The 20,698-nt window shown below is 40.6% G+C and overlaps 1 protein-coding gene across 2 annotated transcripts in view; it reads left to right on the plus strand.

Moving 5' to 3' along the window:
• Positions 1-20,698, plus strand: part of lg9h8orf34 (linkage group 9 C8orf34 homolog) — a 69,171-nt gene that overhangs the window by 22,316 nt on the left and 26,157 nt on the right. For both annotated transcript variants that reach the window (XM_013268321.3, XM_013268322.3), the window contains exons 7-8: positions 1,192-1,358; positions 17,363-17,498. In XM_013268321.3, the coding sequence (XP_013123775.1) occupies positions 1,192-1,358; positions 17,363-17,498 (303 nt within the window). The remainder of the gene's footprint in view (positions 1-1,191; positions 1,359-17,362; positions 17,499-20,698) is intronic.

Consider the following 20,698-nt stretch of genomic DNA (forward strand, 5'->3'; position numbering starts at 1 on the left):
AGAGGAAGCCAGCCTTCAGTGTGGTATGTGTATCTCTTAACTGTAAAGGAAAATGAAGACGCTGTTGCGTGTGGGAACAGAAATATGAAGAAAGGCATTCTTTTTTTTTTCAGTTATTATTTTAATTGGATACAGTCTCAGAACTGGGATCCTCGTTCCACAAATGTTGACGTATGGATGGCTTTATCGTGATTTTCCATGGATACATCTGTGGCAATCAGCACGTAATGTTTATAAATTACCATGTGGGAAATGTTAGCGTAAGCCTTTATGATAAAACAAATAGTGGAGGCTGAACACAATGATGAAATGTAAACAGAAGCCAGACGTGCTGGAACAAAGCAGTACTACTATTGGCTATGATATAAGAAGAAATAATATTAGAAAAGGAGTATTCAGATTTTATAAATATTTAACGATCCTTTAAAAAAAAGATATTAAATAGAGTATGTAAGTCTGTATACCTTTCCCATTCTTGAATATGTAAAAGATTCAAGCAGTAAGTAACTCGTTTGGATTTGATCATTGGCTCCCCCGTTGGGTAAAAACTGCAGGGGGTGCTTTCAACACCTACATGCTTATAAATCCTGAGCTTAGATTCCCTTTTCAACCTGACATCCTCTAAACGCCTAATGGTTTGTGGGTAGTGTTGGAACTTTTGCTCTGCTGCTCACCTCAGAGCAATTATCTTGTCTTATCTTCTTCCTGCTACCCAGGTATAGCAAGGTGCACTGCACCTGCGTGGCACTTCATATAACTGTACTCTGTTTTTTCTGTGCCAGCCACGGAATGACTACCAAGTGCAATGATTGGTGAAACACCTTTTTAAATATAGTCACACATGTGCATAGCACTGGGGCAGATGCATTATTTGGTTCCTGCTGGGAAGCTCGAGTCTGCTTAGATACAACTCTAACAGATTAGGATGAGAGTATGTAATTACTGTCGGAACACTGTTATTATAAAACATATTATTTTTCTCCATGTGTTTCCCAGAAACTCAAAGCATATTATTGCACAAGATAATAGCTCCAGATTCATGACCTATTCAACTTTAAAATGCTTTATAGAAGTGAGCGACAATGTAATTACTTTCTAATAAGTATTAAATAGTGATTCAGTTTGTATGAAGGTTGAAAAGTATTACTTTATGCTATTTTTCTTGCTAAGACTTTTTTATTTCACCTTTAGCCTGAAGATGGAAGCAAAGAGCAAAGGGCTAAAGGAGCAGCAGCAGCATCATAAGAAGCTTCTGGCTGCCATGTTGTCCCAGGACTCCTTTGATTCAGTCCACAGCCCCACCCCCTCTGTTGTGGAAGAGGAGATCGAGGACGAGGACGATGCCATGGAGCTTCTGGGTAATCTCACAGCCCGATACGACTTACATACAAAGTCGCAAGTTACAAATCTGTGTAAAATTTGTTGTGTAATAGAGCAGAGTGAATGGTTTTCCGAGGCAGATGCAGTCCATTAGTTTTTCCAGTGTAAAACTACCATTGATCCTAGTGCTGATTATGAGTCTGCATGTATGAGTGTTTTTATGTGATGCATTTGGCAAACCTCTGAACTGCGATTTCAGATAACACTAAAATGAAGTCTGCAGATGAAACTACACATTTTTCACTATATATTTTTTAGGCTATGTGGAATAAAAAACATGCATATTGTGTATTTTTGCACAACTGGAAGAAACACCTCATGGCACAACTAAAAAAAACTTTACTTGGAAGGCTTATGGCATGTTCAGTTGATGTTGTGCCTCCTGCTTTTTTTAGATGGGAAAAAAGGGAAATTGGTTCTTTTACAGCACTACTATTACTGCAGCTGCTTTCTTTGGCCACCTGCATACAGTCAAATTCACTGTGTTCTGGCACATTTTCTATGAGTTGTGGGGAAAAAATGTTGCTAAAAGTGGGAAAGTGCTTAATGGCAAACATGGATGGATTATCATGGCCATGAGCCCTGTACACAAATTTCCCACAGGCCACCTACCTACTCATGCAAAGAGCATGCACTACATATGCCCTTCCTAAGCACACACAGTTTGGTTGCACAATATCAAGGCAGCTCACAGCTACAGAGTGTGTTACTCTGAATTTGTATTTTGTGAATTAAAAATAATAAATGCCTGAACATCCATAATGTGAATGACCTGTTCCACCACATCCCAAAAGTGCTCCATTGGACTGAGATCTCAATGAGATGTTCAAGAATCTAAGTTGAGCCATTAAAAAAAAGAGTTGGACATGGTCTGTAACAATACTCAGGTGGGCTTTGGCATTTAAACAATGCTCAAAGCAGGCTTGCTATTCCCCTCTTACATCGTGCATCAACAAGACCCAGAGAACTGCTGTTCACTGGATAATTTCTCCTTTTTTAAGATTTAAAATGTAAAATTTTCTGTAGCGCTGGCACAGCTACTCACAATTTACACTTTGCTTTGTGCTTTACTGACTTGAAAAGTGCAGCTTTCTCCCAGAGACCCTATATAGCTCTTCTATGTTGCCTGCCAGATTTATCTTTGAGCCTTTGACCTTTAACCTACACCATTATGGCATGTAATTTAATCAACTAAATTAAAAAAATAGTAAAGAATCCCTTCAGCATGTCCCCACTTTACCCATTGTCTACAGTACCGTCTATGGTTGCAGAGATTCTGTTGCCCTAAAGTTAACTAAAGATGTAAAAATGTACATTTTCTTCAACGTGTAACAGGGTTGACTTGAACTGAAGGAGCGCATTGTATATACGCACACCTGCAGAGGCATGCGTTGTGTATGCAGTGGAATTTGGTTTGATCTGCATTAAAGAGCACTTTAGTAGCTGTTAAAGGAATCTGCTCTTCCTGTTTGCACTGGAATGCCAGATGTTTTCAGCTAGCGAGTCTTGTTGCTCACTCTGACAAGCGTAGAATCGCAAAGTGGCTCATTTGATTTACTTCGCCTGTGTCAGGAGTGCATGTGTGTGTTTACGTTCCTTCACGTCAGTTCTGCCACCATGACTTGAGATGGATGAGTGTCGGTGGAAAGAACACCTGATGTAAAGTTTAATTCAGTGGAGGCTCTGAGAGCTTGTCATTCTGTGAGTGCAGATGCAGGATGTAATGCTTCTTTCTAAACTGAATGTGCTGTCTGAATATTTTTTGTGGTGAAGCATTCCCTCTGCTACTGTCTGTCACTTGTTCCTCGCAGTTTGTCTCTGCATTGTAGTAATGTTTATCTGCGTGGTGACTCTCTTGAGTAAAGTACCTTATGGTCACACTTGTAGATTTAAGGCATCACGTACAGCGTTTATGTCATTCAAATCTGAATCGCGACAGTTCTGTGTTACAGCTAATACTACAAAAAATTTTCATAGCTAACAAATGATTGTCAAGCAGTACTTTGAGGAACGGCAACGTGTAGTGCAGTATTTTTATTTCCTTGTGACTAACATGGTTTCTAGTAATAGTGCTTCAGTCTCTCTTTGGTCTCCTTAGAGCTGTTGCTCTGTGGTGACACACATCTACGTAAGTCTCCACTCTCCTGTCACAGCAGTGAGACACTTCTGCTTGTTAGCAGGATCTGTTCACCAGGGTCATTCAGAGGGTCGCATTTCTTTTTCACTGCGTGTCAGCGATTCCCGCGCGGTTACACAGACTGAAGCTGCGACATTTTAGGTGTTCGGTTTCAAAGCTGGGCATTTTATCAAATTAATTGCTCTTTTAATGTAATCTTTCGTCACGGCAACCGTGACGCTGTCTCCTCACAGCATGAGGGTCCCGGGCTTGAATTGGCTTTTGTGAGTCCGCTAATATGTAAAAGAAATCTTTATTATTTAAACACAAAGTTTTTCTTTTTTTGTGTTGCAAAAAATTGTATTTCCGATCAGCTGAACAGTGTTGTCAGTAAAGTTTTAATCCTGTTTGCTTTTAATGCTTATTAGATATTTAGAATCAAAATATTTGTCATTTATGGTATCCGTCCTTCACTCAAAAACACCTTCTTTGCCCTCATAAAGATGACATAATATTTTTTTACTAAAATGCAACAGAAATATAAAAAAATCAACAGTTTGTCTGGTCAAATAATTAATATGCTCGATATAAACTGAACGATACCAACCAAGTAAATTTCTCATAGATTCTACAGTGTAATTATGTAACAAAATTACATGGAAACTTTATATATTTTAAGCATACTTTTTCCTTTTTTTCTCTTTCTGAGTGTTTTCAGGCAATAACTCCTATATTAAATGAGGCAGGACTCGTCATGCTCGAGTAGAAGCTTCAAAGGTGCGTAACAAAAGCACAGAATTAAGGTGCTTAATTTTGAATTAAGCACCTTAATTTTGTGCCCAAATGTGACCGACTGGTTCTGATATAACACTTTTTTGCCCTATTTGAGCATTCAAGGTACTTTCTACTACAGTGGTCATTTACCCATTCACATACATATGTTTTCTTTATTCTATGCGTAAGTGTTTTTAACCTAACATCCACAAATTTACAGTCTAATAGATACATTAAGGGCAACTCAGGGTTCAGTATCTTGCTTAATGATACTCTACAGGAGTTCGGAATCAGACCACCGACCTCCCGAGCTGCAGATAACCCATTCTTCCTCGTGAGCTACATCTGGAGCACAGTGGAAAGTGAAAAGAAAATTTTAAAAAAGCCCTCACATGGTAGCTGATCCTTCGTCTGGTGTATGACAGTCTTGTGCTAGAGAAAATGGGTCTTCTTGCAAAGTAATTATGAATGCAGTTTGGTTTGGGAACACCATTTTTAGAAGGCAGGGTTCAACAGACACGACCCAGGAGAGTAGTAATAAATATAACCAGAAAGCAGGATGCTGGTGGTCTGTGATGACCCTTCTTGATCATAGCTCTGAAACCCAGGCGTATTCCCCCTGTGGCTTTTACACTTTGGTCTATGGCAGTAATTCAAAGAAACTAATGCATTTCTGATCCTCTGTCGAGGCCTGGTCACGTAGCTCTCCAGAGACCGCCGCCTCTGAGTTGACTGCCTCACTACTGTAAAGTTGATTAAAGGTGATGCTAACGTGTATCATGCGGTGCCTTGGTGGACTTTGTGAAACGAAGGACCCTCGTGAGGATTTTTTGGGCCTCATCTAGAAAGAAGGTCTTGGCAAAAACTCTGTAGCCATGACCAAATGCATGCCAAGATGACTGATGATCCTTGGCAGGGCTGGTGAGCTTGTGATAGTATATTGATCCCTAAAGGAGATATTAATCTTTTTTCCCTGCTGCTGTCCACAAGGCTAAAACATGCGGTCATCTGTTCAGAGCTGCTCCACAAGCTGGTAGGGATTTGGAAACATGTTCAAGGACTTTACAGCTGAGAGGTGCTTGCTGTCAGATAAGTTGAATCGCTGGAATTAAGTGCTCTCTCAAATTTGATGACTCAGCAAAAGCTGCTGTAACTTAACCTTGGACAGTAATGGGTTATTACATAAAATACCTTTGTTTTTGTTCATTTTTATAAACATGCAACATTATCTTCTCATTTCTCTTGATTCTGCTTCACCAAACAATAAGCTGTTGACTGGTATTATGCTAAACATGGTGCGCAGTGTTAAAGGACTCTCACATGCAGCAATCCAGCTGCTTCAGAAACAGAAATTGTTGGGGGCTATGTGTTCAAGCATTAGGTCAGTCTGACCTCTAGTGGCTAGATGCTTGAATTACAGTTGCTGTGTCTAAAGTTTATTAAGAACATTGTCCCAGATGAGTGCAATGATTTGAATTTAGGTAACCTGACAGAAAATTGTATATAGGCTTTAATAACTTAGGTATTTTTTTATTTTTAATCATTTTTGCATATTAACTTTATTTAACATGTGATGCTGACACGTCCTATGTTAGGTCCACATGCACATCGAAGCCTCACCATGTTGTCAGGCATATCGGCCGTTGTTATCTCGCCTGCTAACTTGCCATTTCTGCTGTTTCTGCATACAAATGAAAGCAAATATATTAATGAGAAATAAAAAACACTTGTGATGTTGCTGAGAGCAATCGTGTTTAGTATGTGCCAAAACTTCTGGGGGATGAAGAGAGGGATGTTCGGGGAACAATGTAAATGTAAAACATACTGCAAATTTTCCACTGGGAGGCAGGAACGGAGCACTGCTTTGTCCTACTGTGGAACAAGGACAACTTCCGTGAGAGTGTAATAAAAATGGACTTAGAGGATACAACAGTTAGCAACTTCTCTACATTTTCACAGTGGAAAAGAGGTTTTTGCAAACTGGATGTTTTTCTTTTCTTGTTTATTTTTTTTTCCTAGTACCTGGATAAGGAGCTTATGAGAAAATAATAGGATCGCCTTGGAATGGCTTACAGTACTGCTAGCCAAGGTTTTCCCGATGTAATACAATTATAAAAAACCAAATACGCGTGACTCGAGTTTGATTTGTTTTGTTCACATTGTTCCAAAAGGAGAAAATAAAATCAGCTTAGAGGTTGCAGTCTTATTGATTCTCTGGTAGTTCTCAGGGATGGCACTGTGTTTTCCCAGTTGTTTTCATTAGTTCTGCGCTTAATATTCACCACAGTCCAAACCATATTTAAAATGAATATGACTCACATGTTCTTGTGTAACCATGGAAAATGTCAAAATTCTAGCTTGTGCTAGGCGGTGGAACCGCAGCAATATACTGAACCCAAGCAAGAAACAAGCTGAGTTCAGTGTGTGGGGAGAAACACCCTGTTTTTTGGCCTCGCAGTGTTATTTTATGGTAAGTTAATGAGACGCGTTAGCCAGTTCCCCGCTGTAAGGTTACTGTTATTGTCATCCGTGGTGGAAGTATTCCATTTCACGGGGCATGCTGATTGAATTCTCGAATTCCGTTTTTATTAATATGTGCAGAGAATATGTTTGATTTACATGAACTCAGGCGATGAAAAACAAACTTTTTTTTAGAAAAAAAGGGAAAAAAACATTTTCAATAGGACGTATTGTGTCAACATAAAGTCTAAAATACTTTATACTTCAGAGATGGAACACTGTAAGGCTGTTTGGGGCAGAATGCATTTCACACACATACACACTTCCATTGTTGCAGAGGGTAACTGAGCCTCCAGTGTAAAAAAACTAATATATGACATATCATCAGACCCCCCCCCTTCACGAGCCAGCAGACCCTTTCAGTATGTGAACCCGCTCTGGCGTGAATCCTGAAACGGGAGAGGAGAAGAGTAGCTTTACCTGCGCTCGCTGAGTCACAGCGACACTGAAGATTTGACGCTGACAAGATCAGCGCATGATAAAGCTCTGTCTGATCTTTGATACACATAGACTTAAGCGCAGACTGGTGGATGAGATACAATAGCTGTGTGTGGCTCTTTTGTTGGTGTTACAGCTTCCTTTCATGAAGTGCTGCCTGCAGTACAATAGCTCAGTGTTTTGTAGAAAATAAAATAGGTGTGGAAAAGTGGGCAATGTTTTTAACTATCTCGACTTTCTTCCTGAAATTTAAGGGCTGACACCAGTTAGTTGAAACATGCACAGATTCAACAAGGTGCTGGAAATATTTTGGTTCGTATTGACATGATAGCATCACAGTTGTTGCAGATTTGTTGGCTACACATACAGGATGTGACTTTCCCATTCCACTACATCCCAGAGGTGACTGGATCTGACAGGATCTGGTGACCATGGAGGCGATTTGAGTACAGTGAACTCGTTGTCCTGTTTCTTTAAAGCACGTTGACATGATTTGAACTTTGTGACATGGTGTCTTATCCTGCTGAAATAAGCAGTTAGTCTGTGGTGTTTAAATGATGCACAGTCACTAATGAGTCAAATGTGTGCTAAAATATCCCCAGCATCATTACACCACCGCCACTAGCTTGAACCATCGACCGGCGGGATGGATCCATGCTTTCATGTTGTTTACACCAAATTCTGAATGTTGCAGCAGAACTCTGATCAAGCTAGGCGACATTTTTCCACTCTTCTGTTCTCCAATTTTGGTGAGCCTTGTGAGTCGTAGGAGTTGCACCCGGTGTGGGCCTTAATAGCCCATCTGCTTCAAGGTTTGACGTGTTGTCCTTTAAGAGATGCTCTTCTGCGTACATCGGTTTAATAAGTGCTGCCTTCCTGTCGGCTTGGAGCAGCATTCAGAGTCACTTAAATCACCTTTAGCCCTCATTCTGATCTTCAGTTTAAACTTCAGCAGGTTGCCTTGACCTTGTCTACATGCCTGAATGTATTGAGTATATATTGATTACATTTTTGTGTCAAAAAGAAGATGAACAGGGGTACATAATAAAATGGCCAGTGAATGAATAGCTGCTAGCATGGCCAGGGCAACAGCTTTTTTGTATGATGTTTTATCCTGGAAAAAAGAAACCAGTTTGTATTTTATTAATTTATGCTGGTAGTGTAAATTAGTTTTATAAGCTCATTGTATGTATGCAAAATTAACATTGGTGTGAATTTTTAAAAAAAGTATTTTCTTTGTATAAGTACACTACTTTTAGTTACTGTCTATGATTTTTAAAGATCACCGTTAATATCATCCTACCTATGTTAATATAAGTTGCTGTACTAGAAGGACTGCTGTGTTGACTGCGGCTCAGAGGTCAGTTAAGATTTCCAGTTTCCTGATACCATCAGGAAAGACCTCCTGCAACGCACACCACATGCAGACACACTTTAATCACCGCCATTTGTTATGTTGATTGAAAATTTCAAGACCCCAAGAGGCAAGACGCACGCACTGAAGTTGGAAATGATTAAAAGTAGCTTGTTGTGAATAGTCAGGTAATTGGAGTGGATGGATCTTTGAAGATGGAGCGTGCAGCCCTGGGGGGAAAACTGAGTTGTCAGGTGGGCAGACAGAGGACTGATGGCAGACGGAGAGCGAGCCTAACAGGCTGAATGCTCTTGTAGAAAATGACTCGTGAACTGGAACAGATAAACAGGATGGGGATGAACTTATAAAAACAGTTGTACACAATCACTGGCGAATAGTCCGGGACGAAGGTGTCATGCATAAAACTCACAAACTGAAGGACAACAAGAGAGACTGTAAATAAACAGGAGACATAAAAAGTGGGAGAACAAAGAGGAAACAGAGAAAGAGGAGGAGGTACAGCCGGTTCATGATACCATTGCTTCCCTCATCTTTGCCCAAACAACTAAAGACACAACAGTTGCCCTGGACACGGTGTAAACCAACAAAAACAAAGCTGTATCATCGCGGTGCTTCGAGAGGAGGAGGTAAATGAGATCATATATGTCAGTAGCGTAAGCTCCTTAAACAGTAAATCTTTCGCTTGGACGCTTGAAAGGACTGGGCTCACCTCTGAAGGTTTTGCTGGCCTGATGGCGAAAAGAATGTCCCCATTAAAAGCGTAACTGCGCCCAATTTGATGCCTGTAAAAGTCTCCACAGTGCAGATGGATACGTTAATTGAGGGGCAAATTGCTGCGGTATTATGGTGGTATTACTGGAAGCAATTACCAATAGGCAAGTAGACTGTTGCGATTATACCATAAATCTAGAGGTAGTCATTACGCAGAGCATGGCCTAATAACAGCCAGCGTACGTACCTCCTGTGCGCATAAGCGCCTTAGATGAACTGAGCAGATTATTCGAATGGAAACGAGCTGAATTGATACAGTGAAGCTGTATTGTGACTACTGTTGCTAGACGGGGCCAAAAGATGATAGATAGGTGCGCAAGTATGTAATCTGTAGAAAGCGCCGTTATCTAGACTGGCAGATAAAGCAGGTGTGTGAATAGATCCATTGTGTTAGTATAGGCAACCGTCTAAAGACGCCAGCGTTTTCTGGCTCGTGCATGCTTCGAGGTAAACGCTGAGAAGAAATTTACCTGATAGAGTTATAGACTTGATGACACTGTGCAGTAATTATTAGAGTGTTAATATTTTAATGACTGAATACAACTGTGTCTGTGCATTTCTTGTTGAAGTTATTGAATACTTTGTTGCTGTATCTATGGAGTTATCAAAAACAAGCAGTGATCTCCAAAAGGAGCTTTCAGCTCAAATGACTGTATTGCTTGTATGGTGCTACCTACCACATTATTCCATCACTCATCTTTGATATTTTAATAGCTGTTTCTCAGTAATTTCTCCCATTTGCTTCTTGCCCAGGCACACTTCTCTTTGAGTGATTAACGTCGTTGTTTTGAGCTGTAGATGGCAACCTTGCTCTTGGCAGACAGATGTTTCCATGTATTTTTATTATGTAGTACATGTGAAATGCTTTCTTGACGATCAAGTCCTGTTAATTTTGAAATATGCGTAATAAAACACCAATAAAGAGTCTTTATCCCAGTATAATGACTGGGATCGTAATCCATCAATACATCAAGCTTGGCCGTGTCTACGCTGACGTCCTAATCTCGGCGATATTTGCGGTTAGAAAGCGAGTTAAAAGGAGGTTTGCACCAGGTCTGTGATAAGACTTTCCACAGGCCTCACTGAGCTGTGATGTTACCCCGCTCATGTGTGTCCCCCATCTGATTCTGATCAGGGTTTTTACTGCTGCGCTCTGAGCTGCGAGGGCTTGGAGCCTAACAGGCGTATTTTTAGGCCAGGAGAGGAGGGGGTCGTGGGGGAGAGGGTGCTATTGAAAGCTGAGACATAATTATAAAATGTAAGATGGAATATTGTTTTTATTACAAAGCCAAACAAATGTGTCTCTGTCGCGAATCACATCAAAGATGTCTGTGTGACGACTAACCACCGAGTGGAGGCGTGGTGCTTGAGGTTTAATGAAACACAAATGCTGGCTGTGTGTGTGTGAGGCCAGCAAAAGTGTGGGGTCTGCAAGTGTCACTGTATGTGTTGCTGTGCGCCTTTTTATCTGTATGTCTGAGTATGTTGCTCACACATGTGGGTCCCCGTCTGTGAGTAAGTGCAGCTTTTCGACTGCGCGCCGTAAGGAGGCATGTGTCACATAGAGACTATTAATTAGAGCCCAGTGTTTTGTGGTTACCTGTCACCACTGCTCATGAAAGAATGGAAAATTCAATTATTTCACATCGATGAGACCCAATAATTCACAGCACTTGATGAAACGCCATGGATTCTATGTGGGAGATGGAGTGTGTACGTGTGTGTCCCTTCCCTCCATGTGTGAGGTTGAGTTGATTCCACCCATTACATCTGTCAGCGCATCATCTGAGAAGGTGTATATTATGTTATTTGTGAAGCTAGTGTGCTAATTATGACTTCAGCTCTTTTTTTAGCCTAGGAAGAGTAGGAAAGAGACAGCCAATCCGTCGCTATCCAAACAACATGAAATTACATGGAAACTTAGAGATAGACAAGCTCTTTATCTGCGTGCTTTGCTCGTCTCCTTTCCTTCCCTACTGTAGCGCAAGTGAGTGATTGCGGCACGGAATTCCTGAGCGCTTGGGCCTTTTGTTGGGATTGCATCGCTTGAATAGTTTCCGTTCCTCTCCCACCATGCTCACCCCCAGTGTAGATCCATTTTATTTATCTGCCGTGTCATCGTTAGACGAGGGGGGGAGCACGCATGGCTGCCCTGGTGCCTGGGGAGTGAAAATGTGACAGGGCTGACAAACAGGCGAGTGTGGACAGACGTTTGTTGTGTCTAGACTGAGGCCCATGAGGTTGTCCTGGTCTTTGGGTAAACTAGTCTCACAGGAGGCACATTGTAAACTTATCATAGTGTTATTGTGCGGGATACATGCTGGGCTCTGCTGTGAACGTGGGGAGTATCCATGTCTTTTACTCTACACAAGAAAATAACATTTATACACACATAATGTACTATTCTTTTGATCTTCAGCTTGAGGTTGGGTATTAACTTAAGAAAAGTTAAAGAAGTATAGCTTGTGTGATGTGTAATAATCATAGACTGTATGTCAAAGATGGACACAACCACTGTGATGTCACCAGTTGAGTAATTTGTTACACTAGTTGTTACATTGAACTGAAACACATTGCCGCATAATTACCAGTTAACAATATAAACTTACAGGTCCACACACTAATAGAAATCCCTAATTGTATTGAAGACAGATGGGATGTTTTAGTTTTTATGTATGAACACAAAACTGACAACACAAAGCCAATCCTTGGCTAGCTTCGTGTTAGACTGCTGTCTGTGCAGACACTTGCAAAGAGCCAAAGTTTTGTTAGCAGTATAATGCAGTTGTTTCACCATCATGATCTTGTCCTTCTGTGCAATAAAAATAATAGTAAAAAATAAATAAAAATAAAAGTAATATCTGTCTGTGGTGGAATGTCTCCATTCCTCAAAAGCTATAGATCACTCCACCATTTTCCTCCTCCCAGCACAAAAACTGAAATCAGTAATGAAAGTCTACAGGAAGAAAAAAGAAGCTTAATCTAATGTAATGCAAGTAACAAAATAATAGTAATGTACTTTCTGAATTTAGTACAGTAACACATTACATTACTGTGTTATTTTAAAAAGTCAGTTGTTATTTCGTCATTTAAACCAAACCTTGTTGACCTTATTTTGGTTTAAAATGCTAAGTCATGAGCTAACGCTAGCAAGCTAGGTTAGCAAGCTGCATCCATAGACAGTAGGGGTGTGATGCACAGACATGGAAACATGATAATTAGCTCTAATGAACAGTCTAATCAAGTACTATAATTTCAACATGTTGGGCATGCTGTACTGTACAGCAAGCATATTATTTTTCAGATAATTGCATTAAAAATGCTCCAGAAGGTGCCAACAAAACAAACACAGCTGCGAGTCCTCTGTTCAGTGACTCTAATTAGCGGAGGTGAAGCCTAGCAAAGGGTTACTGGCGCCTTTCCGCTTGAAGTTTGTGTGAGTGTGAGAGCGAATACAATAGACTGGCAGCCTGTCCAGAGTGTACCCCACCTCTCATCCTAAGACAGCTGGGAAAGGATCCAGCTTCTTTGCATAAGTGCTTTAGAAGATAGACGGTTTTAAAAAAGTCACCCATTGTATGAGTGTTGTAAACAATTAAATAATTTATAGATGCTAAAGTAAATTTTCTATTCTGGCTGTAAAAATGTTACAGCCTCATGTGGCAATTGGAGGAACTGCAGTTTTTGGCACTTTTATTGGCTTCATGATAATTCATTCAGTGTCACTTTTGTGTTAACAGTATAGGTGGCATATGTAACATTTTTTTATTTGTGTGTAGGACAGCTGTTACCGTTAAAGACACTTTAAATGTTTCCATATATATGGTTTCCAGATATGTGCTATTTTTTCTTGTCCCAACAGCAAAAGTCCTTTTGCAAACCAATAAATCCTTATTAATTGCTGTCATACTCTATGACTTTGCGTGCGGGATGACAAAAATCAAATTTTCCTGACTAATAAACAGTTTCGGCTGTCATATTCAGACCTCAAGCTTGTACAAGGAGTCATATATAATGTTAACACCCAAACATTATCCCACGAGATACAAATTCATCATTTTAGCACTCCATCCACAGGCCTTCCTCAGAGATAGGATGGTGTTAACACAGAAATCTGTCACTTCTCTCCAGCGGAAAGTTGGATTCAGCGTTAGGGCCAACATGGATGCAGTTCAGACTGCTGTTGCACAGATGAAGGGCTAAACCCTTCTTCAAAGCCTCTTCCTGGCAAGACAAAACTTTAACTCACGAAAGAACTGTTTGTTTTCTAAAAGCCATCTTTGTCATTCATGCAGTTTATTTCTGAGAGCTAATAAGGACACAAAAATGCGCACCCATAGAACAGCTACAGTCGGGGCAGCTAGCGGCAGGTCTTCACGCTGATTCAGTTTCGTAGTAGGTCAGCAATTTTTGCTGCTACAATTTCATGCACGCACATGCTCATAAACACAATTAAAAAGAACTCTTTACTTTCCATTTGCAGTTCTTGATATTGTCTGCATATGCTAGTTTCCTGTGCTTTTGGCAGGTCAGGTCAAGTTCAGGTTTGGTGACTCATTTCAGAATGTTTGAGCTTCTCTTGTATTTCATTTAGCCGCAGTCTAATCAGTTTTTTTGTGTGTAAGATGCACTCCAGACAAAAATCTTTGTTTATCTCAGTGACCACTAAGTGTCTGAGAATAGAGTCCTCTTTCTTCAGGCGGAGGTCTTTCTCTTCCTTACTGTTATCTTGACCAGAAGGAAACAAGTTGAAAAGACAAAATGGGAGTTGAAGTGACAAGCAGCTGTGCATACCGAGGTCATGTTCATTTTTCAGGGTCAGAACCGGTCCCTGTTATTCTTTTGGTGTTTCATGAAAGCTGCAGTCTCACAAGTGAATATTTCCAAGTGTCAGCTAATGATTTGTACCTCAGGCTGTGACCCAAAGAAAATCCGGCATGCCATGTTAGTCAGTTGCCGAAAGAACGGATGGAAGTGTGAATGGATGAAGAGAAAATAGGAAAAGAGTGAGGACCCAAAACGGAGCAGTTCCCATGACCAGAAAATTGCTCAAATCGCTGGTGGCTCTCTTTGTCCCCACCCCTCCAATGCATTCCATGATGAATGGGACATTTAATATTGCGCTGCTTAAGGGTATCACTGGAGTGTATCCTATCTGTCCTTCACTAAACACTAAAACAGCCCTTTTTCTCTGGCAGTGTGGAATTGAGCAACATATTGTCAAATGTAGAAGAAAACCAAAACACTTAACATAATTTTAGATGAGGGTTTTACTGACAAGGAGACTTTAAAATAGCTTTGTTTTTTTGATGCTGGGACATATTTTCAACACATCCTGTGCCACGACCAACACATAAGTTCTGCTTCTTAAGAGAATGTGGTTATGTATTTTACATATTTCTGAAACCATGAAAACATTTCTTTTTATGACGGCAAACAAGTGGGAATAAACAAACCAATAAAAGAGAAGAAAGCTCATAAAGGCTACTGGTTATACAGTTAGAGAGTCAAAGCTGAGATGTGCATAGGGATAGTGGACGAAGTGGACAAAGGATGTTAAATGTGGAGCTGCCAGACAGGAGAAGAGGAAGATCTCAAAGGAAACTCATGAATGTAATGAAGGAGGACATGCAGAGGGTTGGTGGGACAGAAGAGGATGCGAGGGATAGGGTGAGGTTGAGGCAGTTGATCTGTGTGATTTCAGTAGCGTTTCTGTGGATATAAATATGTATTTTTGTGTGCTAAAGAAATGTTGTGTTTTAACCAGCTCTTAATAGGACTAACTATGGCCACTGTGGCTGTAACAATGTAGTGCTGTGGCATGCTAATACATGCATTGTTGGCTAACATCAGAGTGCAATTCAAAACAACAAAATGGGTTTAAAAAAATGAAATTAATATCCACAGTATCACCTTTTCCCTTTTACTCACTCGCAGACAAATGCAGGAATACAAATGGCTTAACATGCCAGAATCCAATCCCTCTTTATTTTAGTGTTATTTAGCCAGTATTTCAATATTTAATTTGAAATGGTGTCAAAATGTCACCAGTTTAAAAAGATCTGCAAAATATGTGCAAATGACTCTGCTCTGGAATGCATTTTACAGCATTTGGACTAACTGTAACTAACTAAAATGATACAGTGAATGACGGTCAGGTTAAGTTTGATCTTTTCTCTCAAGAGTATGACTATTCCTCTTTATTGGGCCCCTTAGAACTACTGCTCCATCACTTGCAAAGCCAACAAACCGTGCATGTAATATTTCTTGAGGGGCATCCTTCATACCAAGGCTTTCTGACTACAGGGTGTCACAGACAGCAACCCCAGTGCATAACTACAATTAAAGTTGAAATAAAAAGCTGCAGAATTGCAGATCAGGCATGTAGTTGACAGTGGGAATGTTTCTAGGAATTGTTTTGTGAAAGGTGATGCTCTGAATACTTTTCATTCCTTTTTAAAATGTATCTAGCGGTAGTTGTTTGTGACATAACACTAAAAATCTATTAACTGCCATCTGTCCTGACTTTCTTTTATGTAGCAGGTCAGGATAGGTGGATAACAATACGACCGAAAGACGACTTTTAGCCGTCTTGTTGCAATGATTTCACATAAAGGGGAGAAGAGACAGATGAGATTTTCTGGCTTTGTGCCACGCTGATGGATGGAGCGAGTGAGTTCTCATGGGCAAGTGTCATCCAATCTAATCCAGGTGATTAGTCATGCATTCTCCTCTTTCAAGGTGTGAGGCCCATTATTTCTCCCCCCCAAACCAGGGGCCAGGTAATGTAATCGCAAAATGAAAAGTATCACTGTTGGTTTCAAGTAACTAGACACACAGATACGCAGACAGTCAGGCACGTACTGCGCTACGTGCATACGAGCAGAAGCAATGGCAGCGAGAAGCTCGAGTATACTGTCTGGCCTGAAGGTGACCCCCGCCCCCTCACCCCAATTGGCAAAGCTCAGATATTCATCTGGTCTGAGAAAAATGGGAGAAATATTGTTATGGTGACCGTTCAAAATGTTGATTTAAACATTTAAAAAACTTGAACAGCACATTTCACCGAGGAAGACGCCAAAACACCCGCACGCTATTCGTTCTCACGGAAAGGACCGTGACACGGAAAATACTGCAGTATGTTTTATCTCTTGGGGATGCACTCAAAACCAAAATGGCCTGGCTGATTCAGACTCGCCCCTTTGATACTAGGTTGTATTAATGAACAGTTACAAGTCTGTAACTATTCAACATCACCACTGTTCTTTTCATAAATCATGTTACTGGTGTGATTTATTCCTCTGTGGTGTCTGTCCTCTGTCTATTAAAGACATTTGTAGTGTGCTCTGTGATACCTGATGAAACCAGGTCAGGTTTGCATCACATCCATTTCTCGGACTTGTTTGAATTGTAGCATGTGGACAGTATTTACACTCATAAGGAACGTCATATGGACTTCTTTAGAGTCAGAGGGGAGAGAGTCTATGTGTGTGTGCTCTGCAACTGTTTGCTCTTAAGGACACAGTAAGAGATCAGACAAAACCCAGTTTTTCACCTCTCCATCACCCTTTCCTTCCATCTTACCACTCTTTTTTTCTCCATATTGTTCTTTGTCCAGTTCAGCTTGTTAACCTTCCTGTTTCTGTGCAGGAATAATGCAGTCCTGTCATCACCTTGTAAAAATCATTCCTCATAACAAAGTGTTATCCATGTGAACTTTATGATTCTGCACTTTTTTGTGGATCCATGCCTACGGAGTGTGTGTGAAGCAGCACAGCAGCAGGGCTAAGCCGAGTGTCTATTTACTGTGATGTGCTTGCTTTCTCGTTTGGCTCTTAGCAGACTGTCATCACAGGGGATCGTTAGTGGAGGGAGATACCAGAGTATGATTAATAACTGTCCTTTCTGTCTCTTGTTTTCACTCCATTTTCCTTGCTTTCCTTTCCCTGTTGCTGTCTCTCTGTGTGTTACTCCCTCTCTGCTCTCAGAGGACCTGGATGACCTGCGGATGGAGGGTGTGACAGGGCTGGTTCTATCCGGCAGTAAGTTCAGCCAAGGACGCAGCTCCTATCAGCCTGAACCACAGGCCAAAGTTACACTCAACATCTGCTCTAGGTGTGCCAGGTAAATGTTTCTACCTTCTCTCTTCTGGCACAGTGGACGGAGAATTAACGCACAGTTCTGCTCAAAAGTTTGAAATGTCCTTGTTTTTACCTCTATAAAACATTACACTGATCAGAGATGTGACCAGTGTTTCATGGAATCATTCATCACAATATCATACTATAGTAATAATCTTAGCGTATGTGTGTGAATATGTCTGTATGTACTCAATGTCTTCTCAACAAACCTTTCACAAACATCTTCACACATGCATGAATATGTTTTTAAAAGCATTTAATCGTCTTCATCGTTCTCCGTTTGCATTTGTTTCGAATGTCAACATGGAGCTAGTCAAGTGTCTGGATCGTTTGTAGATTCCATTACAGTCTCAAAATGCCTCAGTTTGTTTTTTTCTGGTATTAGGGATGAAGGCTGTTCCCTGTGGGCGTTGTCAGACAAGTAAAGATTTTAAGCTACGATGTGTACTACTCTATTACAAAACCAAATCAAACTGGTTCTCCTTAGAACAGAAAGAAAAAGCAAGGCTCAAGGGCACAACTGAGCAAAAGAACAACACAATCACTATAATACATCAGAATAGTTAGTTTGAAAAACAGACGTTGCAGATTTTCTCAGCTTGCAACTTCATTTAATAGAACCAAAAAAGCCAGACTGTGGGGGTTGATGAAAGGAGTAGTATACACCTCTACATAAAGTCATGTATTTTTGTATTTCTTCATGGATTAACCTTTTCTTAGGAAAAGAATAGGCTGATGAATTTAACAATGATAGATTATTTATAACTAATGATAGGATTGATACTTTGTTTCTATTCTCTAAGTTCAGTAAATAGCCCGCTGAATGTGTTAATTAATTGCCTTGGATGAAAGAAATATACCTCAAACATGAACTATGAAAAAAAAAAAAATCTCATAAATCATGACACCCTGCTCTCCTGTACATAAGGTGCCTTTATAAGTTGTGTCTATTTTCTGTGTTCTCTTTCTGTCTCCCCAGTCGGTTATGTTCCCATGTCTGTCTTCCCTGGTTCCACTGTCTAGTCCGTGTCTTAGTGTATGTCTCATGTTTCCTGTTTTATTTTGATAGTCCCTTGTCCAGGGTCTGATTAGTTCCAGCTGTGTTTCCCTCCTGTTTCCCATCCTCTCGTTATCCACTGTGTATTTACTCCTCTGCCTTCCTCTGCCTGTTGTCGAATTGTTTGTTCAGCCACCCTGCTCATCTTCCCCCATGTTTACAAGTCTCAGGTTTTTCATGTTCCAAGTTTCAGGTCTCAGGTTTCAGGTCTTCACGTGCCATGTACTTAGCGTTTAGTTGTTTTGCCCAGTTTAGGTTTTGTTGGTTTAGTCTTTGTCTCCCTTTTGCTTTTTGTTTGCCTTTCATACAGCCGTAAATAAAGGCTTGTTTTTAATTCCTGTCCGTCTCCATAGTCTGCCTTTGGATCCACTCTCTCTCCACTCCGCGTCTGTCTCTAGTGTTATTTACAACATTTTTTTTGAGTTTTGTAATAATATAAAACAGCTTTCCTTAAGGAAGTATGACCAGTTGAGAAGACTTGTTCTTTCTAGTAGTTAGGTAAATAGATCAATGCTATTGCTTATCTTAACTTAAAGACTGGAGGCAGTATATAGGTGACAAATAGCTGTTTTTCCAGGATTATGTTAAGTTATTGCCCCAAGCCAGGAAACTGTTCAGCTCTTAACCCTGTTACTAGATAATCTCCTCATCAAAGTCTCAGCAAGAACTGAAACAAATTCATCTCCTGACTGAAATGCAGAACAATTTCTGTAAATTTTCCTCTACAGTTCATTTGTGGCTACTATACCGTATCATCTCCTGCATCCATTTTTTTTCTTTCAAACATCCAGCACTTCTTTCTTATCCTTACCCTCCATTTCCTCTCTCTCTCTGCATTTGTATCAGAGGTAGCAGAGAATAATATCATATCTGAAGTCCATTCCAGTGTTGCTTGTTTTCACAAATCAGCTCTAGCGAGGATAATTGTCTCCATTATCACCCTTTCTCTTGTTATCACAGTTTTTCTCCTCAGACACATTTCCTGTTTCCCTCAGATTCACATCGTCAGTCTGGTGCTCAGATTTCTGAGTTTTGGGTGTGATACCGTAGGCAGGTGTGGGCAAAACTCTTCCTTGATGCCAGTCAAAGATAAACGGTATCTTCTTGATGAGACGCCAGGCACAAATCTGCCTGCACAGCCTCCACTGGTTGGGGTCTGGAATTTGTTTGTTTCCTACTCTTCTTTCATTCATGCAGCTTATCAGTTTCGTTCCACACGCAGGCTGCGGGTTGTTGTCAAAGGTTTGTGCAGGAGGATGAATGCTATCGCTGGATTTTTGTTGGCAGTTTATCGACTTGATGTTTTTAAGCGAGTTGTTTATACCTTTTGTCCCATGGTGGAATTAGTGGCAAAGCAAAGCGGCATCTGTATCTGGAGTCGTTTTTGGCTCTTGTGAAGGTTTTTTTTTTGTTGTTACTGAAATGTCAGACATCTGTTCCCTTTCTCTGTCTTCCTTTATCCTTTCGACTGAGGCCAAATTCTTGTTTCGTCCTCTTTAACCTGACCACCGAATCTTTCCCAAGTTTTATTGGCAAAGGAGCTGTGGTCTTTCAAAGTCATTTTTGGGTAGTCTAAGGGCCATAAACAGATCAGTAAGCTGGAAAAGTGCTGCACGCATGGCTTGCCCTTTGTGCTGTTCTGAGAAGACAGAATTCTCAAATTAGGGTTGTGCAGAAGTTCATACGTGCACAGACTCAGGTATTCGTGGATGCACACATAAAACATGTGCATGCATGTTCTTGTATACACTGACATGAGCAGAAGATTGCAGGGGTAAAGGTCAGAGAGCAGGTTGGAGAGAGGCAGCCTGGACACAGGTTTCAAACTGTCTACTTTTACCTTGTGAGATTCGCAGAAGCTTTAAAATTGCTCTTCAGAAAACTAACATGTGTGCCAATGCATCTGTCCTTCGAGCCAGCATCAGTGAGACTTATTGAGAGATGTGACCTTGCAGTACTGCTCATGTTAGTTCATTTTAAAATTGATATGACTGAGGGGAATCTTTGCAATATTTTATAACTCACACAAAGATACCAAAGGCTTGCTTGGCTCAGCAGGGAACTGTGAACACTGGCCCAAGCTGGATAAGCATTCCTCACATACCCGTCATCCCTCAGTCAGACAC

This window comes from Oreochromis niloticus, linkage group LG9 (genome assembly GCF_001858045.2).
Source record: "Oreochromis niloticus isolate F11D_XX linkage group LG9, O_niloticus_UMD_NMBU, whole genome shotgun sequence".
Classification (NCBI taxonomy): Eukaryota; Metazoa; Chordata; class Actinopteri; order Cichliformes; family Cichlidae; genus Oreochromis; species Oreochromis niloticus.